The sequence below is a fragment of the Musca domestica genome, unplaced genomic scaffold (genome assembly GCF_030504385.1).
Source record: "Musca domestica strain aabys unplaced genomic scaffold, Musca_domestica.polishedcontigs.V.1.1 9, whole genome shotgun sequence".
NCBI lineage: Eukaryota > Metazoa > Arthropoda > Insecta > Diptera > Muscidae > Musca > Musca domestica.
In genome coordinates this window covers 18894110-18909028 of record NW_026712435.1, presented here as the reverse complement: position 1 = coordinate 18909028, position 14919 = coordinate 18894110, and the positions used below count along the sequence as shown (strand labels likewise).

Below are 14919 nucleotides of genomic sequence, written 5' to 3'. Positions count from 1 at the left end.
AGTTGACCGATAACCCATTTCCACGCCATGTTATTTGTTAATAAAAATATTGACATGTGGAAATTCAAGGAAAATCTGGGGGATATTTCGTATTTTCTGAGTGACATAATTATTCAAAATGTTGACAAGCTGTGCATACCCGAAGGTCCGATATATTTCATCTTAATACCATAACTTGTGTTGGTAAAAAAATTGAAGATAATCGGACGTATTTTTTACATTTTATAGTATTTATTATTAGAGACGATTATTCAAAATGTTGACCCTTTGAGGGGGAGGTACTTGATGGAGTGGGCCGATATATTCCATTTTCGTACCACTGATAAAAAAATTAGGATTTGAAAAGTTGCTCAAAATTGGGTGATCCTTTCTTGTTTGACATGTCTGGTAAAACAAGTAAAAAAAGCTGTAAGTTCGGCCGGGGCGAACTTTGAATACCAAACGAATTTAGCAATCCACAATGTTCTATTAATAGACAAGGCACGGTCGACGAAGGGGTTTTTGTTGTAACAGACAAAACCAGCCTACATGGTTATGCTACTTCGATCAGGTTGAACGAAAGCATAACAAGTGAAGAAAGATGTAAGTGTTTATAAGTGCGGTTGTAAGATTTAGAAGACTTTCCAAAAAAATTTTAGTTTTATTAAATTCTTTGGTTCCTCTTCTACTGAGCTTACGATCTCGTCACTTGGATAAAACGAAATTCTTGTCATAGAAGTTATTTTTAAAATAACTTCTGGGGAGAATATCCCAGACAAAAAACAAGGGAAGTGATGAGGATTGGTGGCTCTTTCCGAAACCTAAGTATTCCCTGCCTTAACCCCTGGTAAACATTACTATCGTTCTCCACTAATAAACAAACGCTGTTTTTATAAAAACAACAAAAAAGGGATAAAGCAACAACAATTCTCAAAAACAATCAAATCCGTTAAAAAATCTGTTAAAATCTTAAAAATACAGGATGCAGCTGTTAGATTAGGGTCTATACGAAGACGTGGACCTGCACAGACAATTTACTGTCTTAGGCTGTAGTATCCACTACGAACATCAAATACCAAATTTTAAAGATTTCCGGTGAATAATGTCGCTAAAATCAACAAAGTATCGAATATCGGTAGCTACCGTAATATGGAGGCTATACGAAGTCGTGGACCTGCACAGACAATTTTCTGTCATAGAATGTAGTATTCGCTTCAAACTTCAAATACCAAATTTGAAACATTTCCGATGAATATTGTCGCGAAAATCAACAAAGTACCGAATATCGGGAGATACAGTTATATGGGAGGTACGTCTGTGCAGACGTGAACCTGCACAGACAATTTTCTGTCATAGACTGTAGTATCCATTTCGGACTTCATTGTCGCAAAAATCATATATACCAACACGTGGACCTACATTTCCCGTTTTCAATACCAAAAGTCCTGCAGACATAATATACATTTGAGTAAAATTTCATCAATCTACTTCAATTCGTTCGGAAGCTAGAGTGATTTCCACAGACGGACCGACGGATAGACTAACAGACGGACGGACGTCGCTAATTGGCATAGAATTTTATGCTGATCAAGAATATATATACTTTTTGGGGTCTAAAATGTATATTTCGAGGTGTTACAAACGGAATGACAAACTTAATATACCCTCCATACTATGGTGGAGGGTATAAAATATTGACGTTTTGCCGATAATACGATGTGCCAACTTGTGAACAAATCGGTTACTCCATTCGAGAGTTGTCGTACGCATCAGCCAGACAGATGGACGGACGGATACCCATAGATTGACTCCAAATTTACTGGAGTAAAGGTCCAAAGATTCCTAGGGCATAAAACCGTTATATCGATGAGGTACATTTTGGTCGTAACAAATGATATATATAATCTGTAGCCATATAGCTGTGGGTATAACAAGTAAAAAATTAGTATGTTTTGACGGGACGAAATTTGAATGTCCTCCATCATTTGGAAGGAACGCCAATTTTTTTAACAAAAAGGCCATTGAAAAATACTGCTAAAAATCATAAAAATAAGGAATATAGTAAGTTACCGTTACATTATAGCCTATACGACATGGACCTGTATATGCAATTTATGTTATGGATATATTCTGGTGAATAATATCTCTAAATTCATCTTATATAGAGGTGCAGTTATGTGGAGACTACACCACAAATTAAACCCATATTGACACTTCTATACAAGGATGTTTCTTATATAATGGGAAGCATGTATTCCCAATTTTACAGCAATTTCGGAATAAAACTATGACTAAATCGCCCACCCAAAAAAAAAAAAACTAAATCTCTGTGTCAAGTTATATGAGTGCTATATGGCAAAACGTGCACCCTTTTAAATACCAAAAACACACATCTAAGTAATATTTTATCAATCCACTTCATTTCGCTCGGAAGCTAGAGTTATTTCCACAGACAGGAGAACGGGCGGACGTCGCTTCGAATATTTTTTTGTATTTCAAAATACATGAAAACTGAACCATTTTACGGATCCACACAATACCTGTTCAAATAAAACCTTCTCCTCCCTCTTCGCAGAAGCAATTTAGCAATTTCGTAAATAATTAAATAAATTTTAATTGAAAACATGAAACAAATTGCAAATAATCAACCAAAATACTATTTGCGTCTGTTGGAGATCAATCACCGTCTATTAACGGCAAGTTTTCATCAATGTCAAAATACTGAACAACGAACACACAACTAATTTAAAATGTTTTTTTTTTCGAATGCATTGCAAAGTATTTGAAGAAGTATAACAATTGATTGAAGTATGTGTCTTGTATCGGCGTTTTGAAAGTTAACATCACAAAGTAACCCAAATAGAAGGGACAAGAAAAATTAGTTCGTTTCCCAAATTTTCTGAAAAATGTTCTTATAATTTCATTGTGAAAAAAGATCTGTTGTGAAGATGGGATATATCGGTTCACTCCTTCTGATACCTCCCCCACAAAGGTTCAAAATTTCGAATATCCACGTAGCTCATAAAAAGCGAAACTAATGTCCGATTCCATTCCAAATTTGGTACATCTCAATATTTTCATCAACACAAGATCTCTTATAAAGGTGGTAGAGATCGGACCATTTCTTTTGCTACCTGTCCCACATAGGGTTCAAGATTTGAAAAAAAAAAACGAAACGCACAAAGAAGAAGAAATATAGGATGGATTTCCAAACTCAGCTCCAAATCTAAACCTCAGATACCAGCAGTGACCTTAATATCAAATTTTAGAATTTTATCTATATCCTTCACCTAATACAAAAACCACATCCAAAATAATCTACATCTCTCTATCCTAGACACAGTGATCGAAAATTAACGCCATTCAGTACTTTTCGTACAATTATAGTGCACATTTCCAAAATAACCCCCATTAGTCCAGGTTATACATGAAAAATATTTGTACTTCCGTTATGATTATTCAAATGGTTGGTATGGAGTAGGTTTTGAAGGAATGGGCCAATATTATATTTGCGAAAAATTTTTGTATGTATGAAATTTGAAGAGAGTTAGATGCTTATTTTGCTTTCTTTGAAGGTCTTGTTTTTCAACATCGTGAACCCTATATGGGGAACGTACCATGAGAAATAGTCGGATCTCTACCATCTTTATGACAGATCTTGAGTTGATGGAAATATTGCGATGTGCCAAGTCTGTTAACTGTCTGTCAGTCTGTCTGTCTGGCTAGCTGGTGGGCACAATAACTCTTGGTACATCGTAATATTTTTGTCAGTTCGGAAATGGACAATATCGGTCCACTCCTTCTGGTACCTCCCCCACAAAAGCCGAAATTTTCAAGAAATAAATTTTCTGCACAGAAAGAGAAGAAATAATCCGATATTGCTCCAACTTTGCAAATCCTAATATTTGTGTGAGTTCTAGGTCTAAATTTTGAATAATTATAACTCGTATATAGTCAGATGTAAGATTCCGATTGTCTTCAAATTTCATACACACCAATATTCTTATAAACAAAAGATCTGGCGTTAAGATGGAATACATCAATTCACTCCTTCTGGTTCCTCCTCCATAAAAGGTCGACATTTTAAAAATATATATTTTCTGCGCAGAAAGAGAATAATAATACGATATTGCTCCAAAATTCCGAATCTTAATATTTGCGTCAGTGCTAGGCCAGGTGCGGAAATGGACAATATCGGTCCACTCTATCAAGTACCTCCCCACAAGGGGTCAAAATTGTCAATAATTACAACTCTTATTAAATATGATGTAAGAGTCCGATTGTCTTCAAATTTTACACATCATAATATTGCTATGAACCCAAGGGCTGGTGTTAAGATGGAATATATCGGCCTACTCCCTCTGATAACTACCCTACAAAAGGCCGACATTAAAAAAAAAAATGTGAATCCGATTTTTCTCCAACTTTGCAAATCATAATATTTGAGTCAGTTCTAGGTCGGGTGCAAAAATATATAATATCGGTCAACTCCATCAAGGGTCAATATTTTGAAAAAACATAACTCTTATAAAGTGTGATGTAAGAATCCGATTGTCTTCAAATTTCACTCATCCCAATATTTTTATAAACCCAATATATGCTGCGAAGATGGTATATATCGTTCCACTCTTAAAACGCGAAATTAAAATCCGACTTGGTTCATCTAAATATTTCTATCAACACAAGGTCTGTTATAAAGATGGTAGAGATCGGACAATTTCTTCTGGTACCTCCGGACATAGGGTTCAAGATTAAAAAATAAAACGCTAAAAAAAAACAAAATAAGCATCCGGTTCTCTTCAGATTTCACACATACAAACATTTTTGCTAACGCGAGATCTGTTGGGAAGATAGTAGATATCTGCCAACCGCTTCTATTATCTCACCCACAAAGGGTGAGAATTTTCAATTAATGTATCTGTCATAACATGCGAAACAAGTCAGCGATTCTTTACAATTGGCTATATCTAAATATTTCTCTCAGCCAGAAACCTGAAGATGAATATGGATTTTACGATTTCGCATAAAACTAGATATAAATGTTTTTTCGTGTAATTGCTACTTCTGTCGACTATATCCGGTACCAGGCACACACATTTTAACATATGTCACATAAAGAGACCTCAATTCAAAAAATATAGTTCAAACCAGGCATGCCGCTATATTTGTATCATATTTATTTAGGTCCGATACGAAATGGAATATATTGGCCCATTCCTTTGGAACCTACTCCATAGAGGTTCAAAAATTTGGATAATAATAACACAAGTCAAAATATATTTAAATAATCGAGCATTGACTGAGGGTATATATTTGTCGGCAAAACCGACTGATACGTTTTTACTTGTGTTAGTAAAATTTAATGATTTGCCAGCATTCTTCGTTTTAAAGACAATATATGGTTCAATTACAGACCAAACTGATGATGTTTGACAGTGAAACAAAACATGAAACATGTGTGAGCTATTTAAGCCAGAGTTGCCAAAAAGTCACTCTTTACAATCTGTCTGTTTAATCTAAATTTTCCAAATATTTTAAGAGTTTCCTAATATATCAAGAGTGAATTTTTTAACTTCTTGTTATTCGAATGTTAACATGTTAACAACATTTTTAACAAAAGAGCCCCCAAGAGCTCTGTGTGCAAAAAAAGTGGAAAACTTATTTAAATTCCTACAATTGTATCTGGCAAACAAAATTACAACATCAAACCAAAAACAATTTATTTCAAAATGATATCCTTAAAGTTTTAAATTGCTTAAGAGGGCATTACTTAAAGTGTTTGGGAGAATATTCCAATGACAGATGTTTTTAGGCACTTGAAATATAATCCCGAATTTCATAACAACATGATATAGCCATTTATTTTGGTAGAGAATTGGTGTGAATGTTCTCTTCCTTCCACCCAGACCTTGAGTGGTAAATCATCTAAGCCAAGGACTCAATGTCTACGAAAAAAGCACACCATGATTTCAATGATTTACACTTGAACATTTTCTTTAAAGCTCTTCAAGCGAGAGAACAAAAATTCTTACGCCGAAAGAAAAAGGAAAGAATGGAGAAATCCTTCACAGTGAATGAAATCATTGAACCATTGATGAATCATCGTCATCATCATCATCATCGGGCTCGCCATTGTTGTACCACTTAACGCCTCTATGCCTGAACACTTGCTGCTGCCACTGCTCAAAGGATTTGAATGAAACCCATGGTGAATGAACAGGGGATAAAGAGGAAATTACAATTGACAGCCTTAGTTGTTGTTCAGTTCAGTTCAGTTGTCTTAATCCCAAGATTTGTTCATTTGTATTGGACTATTCATGGTTTCTTTAACACCAAGATTTTGGTTAAGAAAAGGCTGGCATAACCTTTGATTGATTTCCTTTTTTCTAGTTTTTCCTATTGTTTTATTTTCGATTGTTCTTAGGCTTTCCGCTTTCCTGGAGATTGATTGAATTTTTCGGTTTATATATTATCCTTTCCATAATATCCATTAAATCCAATAGAATCCTTTGACAATACTTTCAAAAAATGAATACAACCACAATGGCCATTGTGATAGTGCTAAGGTCGGTATTTATTTTCCTTAATTATTTTTGGTTCAGGTTGAAGGCTTTGTGTGATGAGTTTTACTCAGATTATGCAATGAATCAGGGCAGTACATTCATTCCCATGAATGGACAATTCACAGTTAGGTCGATGGTTAGGGGTCGAAACGGCCGTAGTTGGAGCTGATATTTGGTCAGTTTTGTTACGGTATTAGCCCAGTAGACCACAATCCAAAAAGTCGGATGAATGAACAAGAGGTGAATGCGGTAAGCCCTTTTTGTGTTGAACGATGGTGATGATGATTTGCATGCTGTTGCATGCCAACATTTTGAAATATGACATGAAGAAACATTTTGGTTATAAAACCTATAGACCTGATCATATTGTGTACCCTCCACCATAGTATGGAGGGTATATTAAGTTTGTCATTCCGTTTGTAACATCTCCAAATATTCTTTTTCATTTTCGACCCCACAAAGTTTATATATTCTTGATTAGCATAAAATTCTATGTCCATCCGTCCGCCTGTCTGTCCATCTGTCCGTCTGTGGAAATCACTGTAGCTTCCGAACAAAATTAAGTAGGGTGATAAAAATGTACTCAGATGTATGTTTTTACTTTTGGTTTTGGAAGTGGGCTATATAGGTCCACATTTTGGTACCACTTAACGGCAACTCCCTGTATTCGGCATTTCGATGATTTTAACTATTTTATCCATCGGAATTGTTTCAAATCTCGTATTTGCACTTCTTAAAAGGTACTTTAGGTAATAAATTGCGTATGCAGGTCCAGATCTTTGTATAGTACCTGCCTATATTTGGCATTTTGATGATTATAGCGACATTATTCACAGAAATGGTTTCAAATTATTATTTGCAGTTCCTAACGGGTACAACGGCCTGTGACGGAAAATTCGTATAGCCCCTATAAAACGGTACCTCCCAATATTTAAAATTTTGTTTTTTTTGTGACATTATTTACTGGATGTTTTTCAAGTTTTGCATTTGAATGTTGTAATAGCCGATGACAAAATTTGCCTACGCAGAAACCCGTCTTCGTATGGGTCTCCACACAACGGTACCTCCCTTTATTCGGTATTTTGATGATGTTAACTATATTATCCACCGGAATTGTTTAAAATTTCGTAGTTGCATAAGTACTATAAGCCTGTGACAGAAAATTCCGTATGCAGGTCCACATTTTCGTATACCCCCATATAACCGAACCTCATTATATTCGGTATTTTGATGATATTAGTGACTTTATTCAACGGAATTGTTTAAAATTTCGCATTTGCAATTCCTAACGGGTACTACGACCTGTGACGGAAATTTCCCTGTGCAGGTCCAAGTGTTCATATAGCCCCCATATAACGGTACCTCCCTCTATTCGGTATTTCGATATTTTTGAGATATTATTATGTACCGTATTTTTTTCAAGATTCGTATTTGAATATTATAAAGGGCTGTGACAAAATTTGCCTATGCAGGTCTCCGCGTTCGTATAGGCCGCTTTATAATAGTAACTCTCTATATAAGGTATTTTTATGATTTGAAAAGTATTTTCAAAGTTTTTTTTTTTTTTTTTGTTTTGAAAATTTTCAAATTTCACCACATGGTTTTTATCGATTCCAATGAGGAACAGACATTTTTCTGATACTCGCAGCCTATATAAATTGAGGTATAAAAAAAAAGATTCCAAATTTTGAATTCGATCTTCTTGCTAAGTTTTAATGGACTTTATAAATCCTCTGCCAAAGGATGGACATCCCAAAGTAAATACAAGTTAATCGGGCGCTTCTTCCATCTCAATTGTGTTCAGCGTGGATTGTGGATTTTAGAGTGAAGGTCAGCCAGAAGTATTGGAAGAGCTACAAATGCATCCAGAAAATGTTACAGATTTCGACGGTTTATGAGCTGGTGGTGTCATTGAACCGTACGTATTCAAAGATGCTGTGACGATGGACTGGTGTAACCAAGACCTGATTGCAGAAAAATAGCAGCTCTGTGCCAACTCTTAGCTTCTACCTAATCCCAAATCAAAAGCCTACAAAGAGCTACGAATTCTTAATCGAACAAGTTAAAAAGTATCTGTCGGTTTTGCCGACGGTTGTATACCTTCAGTCAACGTTGAATTATTTAAACATATTTTGACTTTTGCTATGATTATTCAAATTTTTGACCCTCAATGGCGTAGGTTCCGAAGGAATGGGCCAATATTGACCGCTTCGTAACGGAACTAAAAAATATGATATAAATGGAAATGGAATTGATGGAAATATTGAGATGTGCCAAGTCCGATTGGAATCGCATGTTAATTTCGTGTTTTATGAGCGACATTTATATTCAAAATTTTGATACTTTGTGAAGGAGGTAGCCGAAGGAATGGAGCGATATTCCCCATCTTGACATTAAATCTAAGGTTAATAAAAATATTTTAATACGTGCAGTTTGAAGACAATCGGACTCTTATAGTACATTTTATAAGAGTAAAAATTATTCAAAATTAATTTTTCCATTTAGGCACTTAGGATTTGCAACATTGGAGCCAAATCGAATTATCCTTTCTCTTTCTGTGCAGAAAAATAATTTTTTTTTTTTTTGAAAATTTCGACCTTTGGTTTGGACCGATATTGCTTATCTTAATACTCAATGTAAGTTTGACAATAATATTACGATGTACCAAGTTTAGACCAAATCGGATACTCCATTCGAGAGTTATCGTGCGCACCAGCCAGCCAGACGGAGGGACGGAGATCGCCAGATCGACTCCAAATGTCCTGAAACGGATTTGATCTAAGGGACCTAGAGTCTAAAAGCGTTTTTCCGATGAGGCACGTTTTGGCCGTATCAAATGATATATACCCTCTCTAGCCATATGGATGAGGGTATAAAAATCAATGAATACGCAATTAAAACTATGGACTTTTTCAATGCTTCCTTTTGTTACGATATTCTTGCTGGGTTATCAACAGGACGGCTACTTTCAATGACTGTCAAACTCTGTCAGCATTTGAATTCAGATAGGTTTTAATTTACACAAGTTTTAATTAATCATAAAGTTGAGTATGTTTACCTGTTATTCTCCTGTATATCATTCATTCTCTTATATTCTTGCAAATAGTTATGGCCTTATCTTAAATTTCCATAACTTTTGTATGCCACCACCACCGATTGCCCTGTTATTCTCTTATCTAACATTAGCATTTCTAAAGATTTATGTTTGACATGTGTGGTTTTTGCGGGTCGACTACAAGCAAAAATTGTCAGACCCGTTTTTTGAATAAAATCTTAACTCAGTAGCGTATTGAAATTTTACATTTTGCCGCACCAACACACCTCCCCCCCCCCAAAACGAACTATAAATTTAATTTAAAATCTTTATTTCCTTTTCTTCTCTTTTACAGTTTGTGGGTTGGGAGGAGGTACCCCGCCCAAACACACGTGCTGAGATTGTACAGGCCATGCGAAGAATTCGGGTAAGTTTATTTGTTGTAAATTCCATTGTATATTAAATGTTGCCTCCGGGGCGTTATACACAAATATCCCCAAAAAGGATGTTAATATTATTTTTCAACAAAACAAAACCCAGGGACAATGGCCGGCCAACATACAGGCATATCGATAAACTAAATGAATTTAATATTATTAAGTTCATTTCGTACAGGTAGACCTTTGAACATTCATTTTATTTTGTTCGATACTTGAATTCATTTGCCGCAAAATTATGCAGGACCCTTGCTGTTCTGTTTGAATATCAAAGTTATTGGCTAATACCTTCGGCAAATAAATTTGTGTGTAAATAGAAAGGTCTCTCTGTGTGTGTGTGTGGAGGCATAACATCAGTTTACTTGGGATTACATACCTTGATTTATATTCTGATCTTTGTGAAGAAGTTCTGTGTTGTTTCTTATTGGGATACCGTTTTCGTTTATCAACAACCTTTTATTTCCCTTTTCGCTTTTTGATTTGATTTTTTTTTGGTGAATTGTGGATTAATCTTTGATACCATTGTATTTTCTTTCCCCTTTTCGGCAGTTGTCTAGATGACAACACTCCTTTTGAGAATGCTGTTATCACTTGACAACAAGCTACTTGATCACATAAATGAAATAAATGTTAATTCTGCCAAAATCCAATTTGTAAGGCAAGTTTAAATCTAAATTTCGTTTTATGTCAGTTTAAGAGTATGGAGAACCAAGTACGCCGATAATATACAGGTTGGGCCAAAAGTTGCCATGCAATCAAAACCAAATTGCATCTTATATGGACATAACTGTAAGACATGTAATTGAAATAATTGATCCCTGATGTAAACCAGTAAAGAATGGTTAAAAGTCGGTCAGGGCCGACTTTATGATACCCTACACCACTATTCATTTTCAGTAGAGTTTTCGCAATTCTGAGCTCTATGATTATGGTAGAGTGCATATTCCGAAAGTTGGATATTTAAACACAAAGTCGGATGAAACATATATATGGGAGCTAATTTGAAATTCTTGCTTCTATGCTAAACTCGGTTGAATTGCGAAAATTCACTCCATTTGGGCTAATATTAGCTATTTGGGAGCTATATCCAAATCTGAGCCGATCTTCATAAAATTGAAAACAGCTATTTCTTGGCTGTATCTGATATCTAGTACCAAATATTATTCTTGCACCCTGCATTTTCCGAATTTGAGGGATTTAAACACCAAATCGGATGAAACATATATATGGGAGCTAAAGCTATATCTGAACCGATTTTCATCAAATTTAATGTACTTATTTCTATACTCAATTCAGTCGGAAGTGCCAAAATTCACGCCATTTGGACTGAATTAATCATTTGGTGCACAAGAAACCTAAAATCGGATGAAACATATATATGGGAGCTATAGCTATAACTGAACCGATTCTGAGGGTATATATCATTTAATGCGGCCAAAACGTGCCTTATCGAAATAACGGTTTTAGACCTTAGGTATCTTTAAACCAAATCCGTTTCAGGACATTTGTAGTTGATGTAGGGTAGTCCGTCAGTCCGTCTGTCTGTTTATCTGGCTGGCTGGTGCGCATGATAACTCTAGAAGGGAGTATTCGATTTGGTCCAAACTTGGTAAAATTATTGTCAAACTTAGATCGAGTTCGAAAATGAACAATATAGGTCCTCTCCCTCATGTTCCCCCTCCACAAAAGTGCGTAATTTTCACAGAAAATAATTTTCCGTATAAAACAAGAAAGGGTTCAGTTCAAGTTCAGGTGCTAAAATAAAGAATACCGAACCACAGCTACTAACTAAATGAAATGAACTGAATCTATGTAAATTCCGTCTGAATTCATCCTACAAATAAATACTTTCAATTTGGTGAAAATCGGTTGAGATATACCTATAGCTCCTATACATATGTTTCATCCGTTTTGGGGTTTTAAGTCCCTCACATGAGTAATGTGCACTACACCACAAAGAAAAAAATTTAGTTCCCATACGTTTCATTATACCCTACACCACATAGTGATAAGGGTATTATGTCTTTGTGCATTTGTTTGTAACATGGAGAAGGAAGCGAGATAGACCCATAGTTATTTTTGAGAATCTCCATAGAATCACTTTCTGAGTTGATTTGTGCATGTCAGTCCATCTGTCCGTCCGTCCGTCTGCTCATGTATTCATGTGAAAAAAATGCAGGTCGCATTTATTATCCGACTGAGATGAAATTTTCCAAACAACATTTGTTTGGCCCAAGGACGAACCCTATTGAAATTGGAGATAATCGGTAAAAATTAAGATATGGCTCCCATATATATCTTGGTCCGATTTGCCTTTTATTGTGCACCAAACGTCTAATATTTACCCAAATGAGATGGAATTTGGCACATACGACCGAATTGAGTCTATAAGGTAGTATGTCAAATTTGGTGAAGATCGCTTCAGATATAGCTATAGGTCCCATATATATTGTTCACCCGATTTGTTATTTTAGTCCTCCGCAGCCGTAATATGCACTCTGTAACAACAATATTTGGGGAAATATATCAAATACATCTCAGAGATACCTTTGCTAATTTTTATCGAGATCGGTTCAGATTTGGATATATCTCCCATATATAACTTCGTCCGATTTACGTTTTATTGTGCACCAAGCGTCGAATATATGCCCAAATGGAATGGAATTTGGCACATAAGACGGAATTGAGTCTAGAAGCTAGTATGCCGAATTTGGTGAAGATCGGTTCAGATATAGCTATAGCTCCCATATATATTGTTAATCCGATTTGTTGTATTTTTTACCAAACGCCGTAATATGCACTCCGTAACAACGATATTCAGGGAAATATATCAAATACAGCTCTGAAATATCTTTGCCAAATTTTATCGAGATCGTTTTAGATTTGGATATAGCTCCCATTTATATCTTAATCTAATTTCAAATTAATTTTGCACCAAATGGGCAATACAATTCCTAATTTAAAAGATACAAATGCTTCGGCATATTTAGTCCTTTGAACTTTAAATTATAATTATAATCATAGCGGGTATGATTGAATTCTCCTATAAAAAACTTTTAATTGTTATGTGGAGCTCTACTAACTTAGCAAAGTGGTGTAAGGTATCATAAAGTCGGGCCCGCCCAACTTTAGGACATTCTTTACTGGGTTTCTTTATAAAGGATCCAGACAGCCAATGCATATTTTTCCTGTAAATTCAAATTTCTTCTTCAATTACTGAAAATTAAAAGACTTTATATATTTATTATTTCCTCAAAACTTTATTAAAGTTTGAAATAGGTAAGGGTATTACATATTGATTTGTTCTATTGAATTGTTGGCTACTCAAAAGAATGCATACTGTTTCCCATAGCAATTTTCTTATTTGATTACGGTTCCTTTGGGTGTAATGATTAGCTTTGAACATTTGTCATATTTTGTAGGACCAATAAATGATGAAATATTTATACACATCGTTGACAATCAATTTCTTTGTCTGTGGCCCTAAAAAATGTTTGACATAGGGGGGGGGGGGGGGGGGGGGTGGTGATTTAAAAATAAGCCACAAAAAATGGCAAATATTTCTTTGGTAGTCCTTCGAATTTGCTACAATCAAATTAGTATTTTTTCCATTGACAATATCCCAATATTGTCAATGGTCTCTGTATTGTTTGTCTTTCTCAAATATGTTCTTGAACACATATAGATACAAGTTTTAAATCATTTTGGAAATATCATAATCAATAAATATCTATAATTTTTTTATTTGTTTATAACTGCTTTAGTTGTATTTCAAAAGAAACCTACGAGGAAATAATAAAATCGGTTAGGGCCACTATAGATATTTAAAAGATATGTTTCAAAAACTAATTAATTCGCATATTGCCTCTTCAGGTAAAATTAGGATAGATTGCCAGTAGAAAGTCCAAGCAGCACCTGGGAAAAATATGGGCAATCCTTGGACCAACTGTTAAACGTTCTGAAAATAGTGTGTCACTATTAATGTAAATTAGCAATTTGTTGTTCACTGTTGCAGCTTCCAGATTCTTCTCGTCAGGTTGTCTTTTATCAATGTCCTGCCAATAAGTTTTGACATTATACCACCCTCCACTTTTTCCAATGAGGGTGAGTCTTGGTGCGTAGGCGTGTGATAAGGCAAGTTTTTTGAAATGAGTTGGAAATGATACGAAAAATTTTAAAATGTCGAAAAACTGAATACTTTTTGCTGGACAAACAGAATGAGCTAGAATTCAAAATTTTGGAATGAGAGACACTGATGAAGTGCCATTTCAAAATAGCCTATTTCTCTTCTTTAAAAAACTCAATATAAAAAACCCCGAAATGACAATAATTAAGGAGTTATGGCCATTTTAAAATAGCCTATTTTTCCTCTTTAAAAACTTAATGTAAAAACGTGCTTAAAATCCCAAAATGTCAATATTTAAGGAGTTATGGCCATTTTGAAATAGCCTATTTTTTCCTCTTTAAAAACTTAATGTAAAAACTTGCTAAAACCCCCGAAATGTCAATATTTAAGGAATTATGGTCAGTTTGAAATAGCCTATTTCTCTGCTTTAAAAACTCAATGCAAAAACGTGCTGAAAATACCGAAATGTCAATATTTAAGGAGTTATGGCTATTTTAAAATAGACTATTTCTTTGCTTTAAAAAACTCAATGTAAAAACGTGATGAAAACATCAAAATATCTATATTTAAATAGATAAAGAGATAGATGTACCAAAGCGTTATCGGAAATTCAAACTTTATGGTTAAGTTCTAAAATTGTACTAAACTTCAAAAGTGGTACCATTGGATATTATATGAGCTAAAAACTATAAATTCGGTAAGAGAATCAAAGTTGGAAAATAATTTTAATATAAGAAGGTGGTTTTGGAAGTGTGTACTAAGTTTGTGAACTGTACTGAA

The 14919-nt window shown here is 34.8% G+C and overlaps 1 protein-coding gene across 3 annotated transcripts in view; it reads left to right on the top strand.

Annotated features, from left to right (window-relative positions):
* The window catches only part of LOC101893229 (capon-like protein), a 506622-nt gene that overhangs the window by 363683 nt on the left and 128020 nt on the right, over nucleotides 1–14919 (top strand). For all 3 annotated transcript variants that reach the window (XM_059131885.1, XM_059131884.1, XM_059131883.1), the window contains exon 3: nucleotides 9932–10003. In XM_059131885.1, the coding sequence (XP_058987868.1) occupies nucleotides 9932–10003 (72 nt within the window). The remainder of the gene's footprint in view (nucleotides 1–9931; nucleotides 10004–14919) is intronic.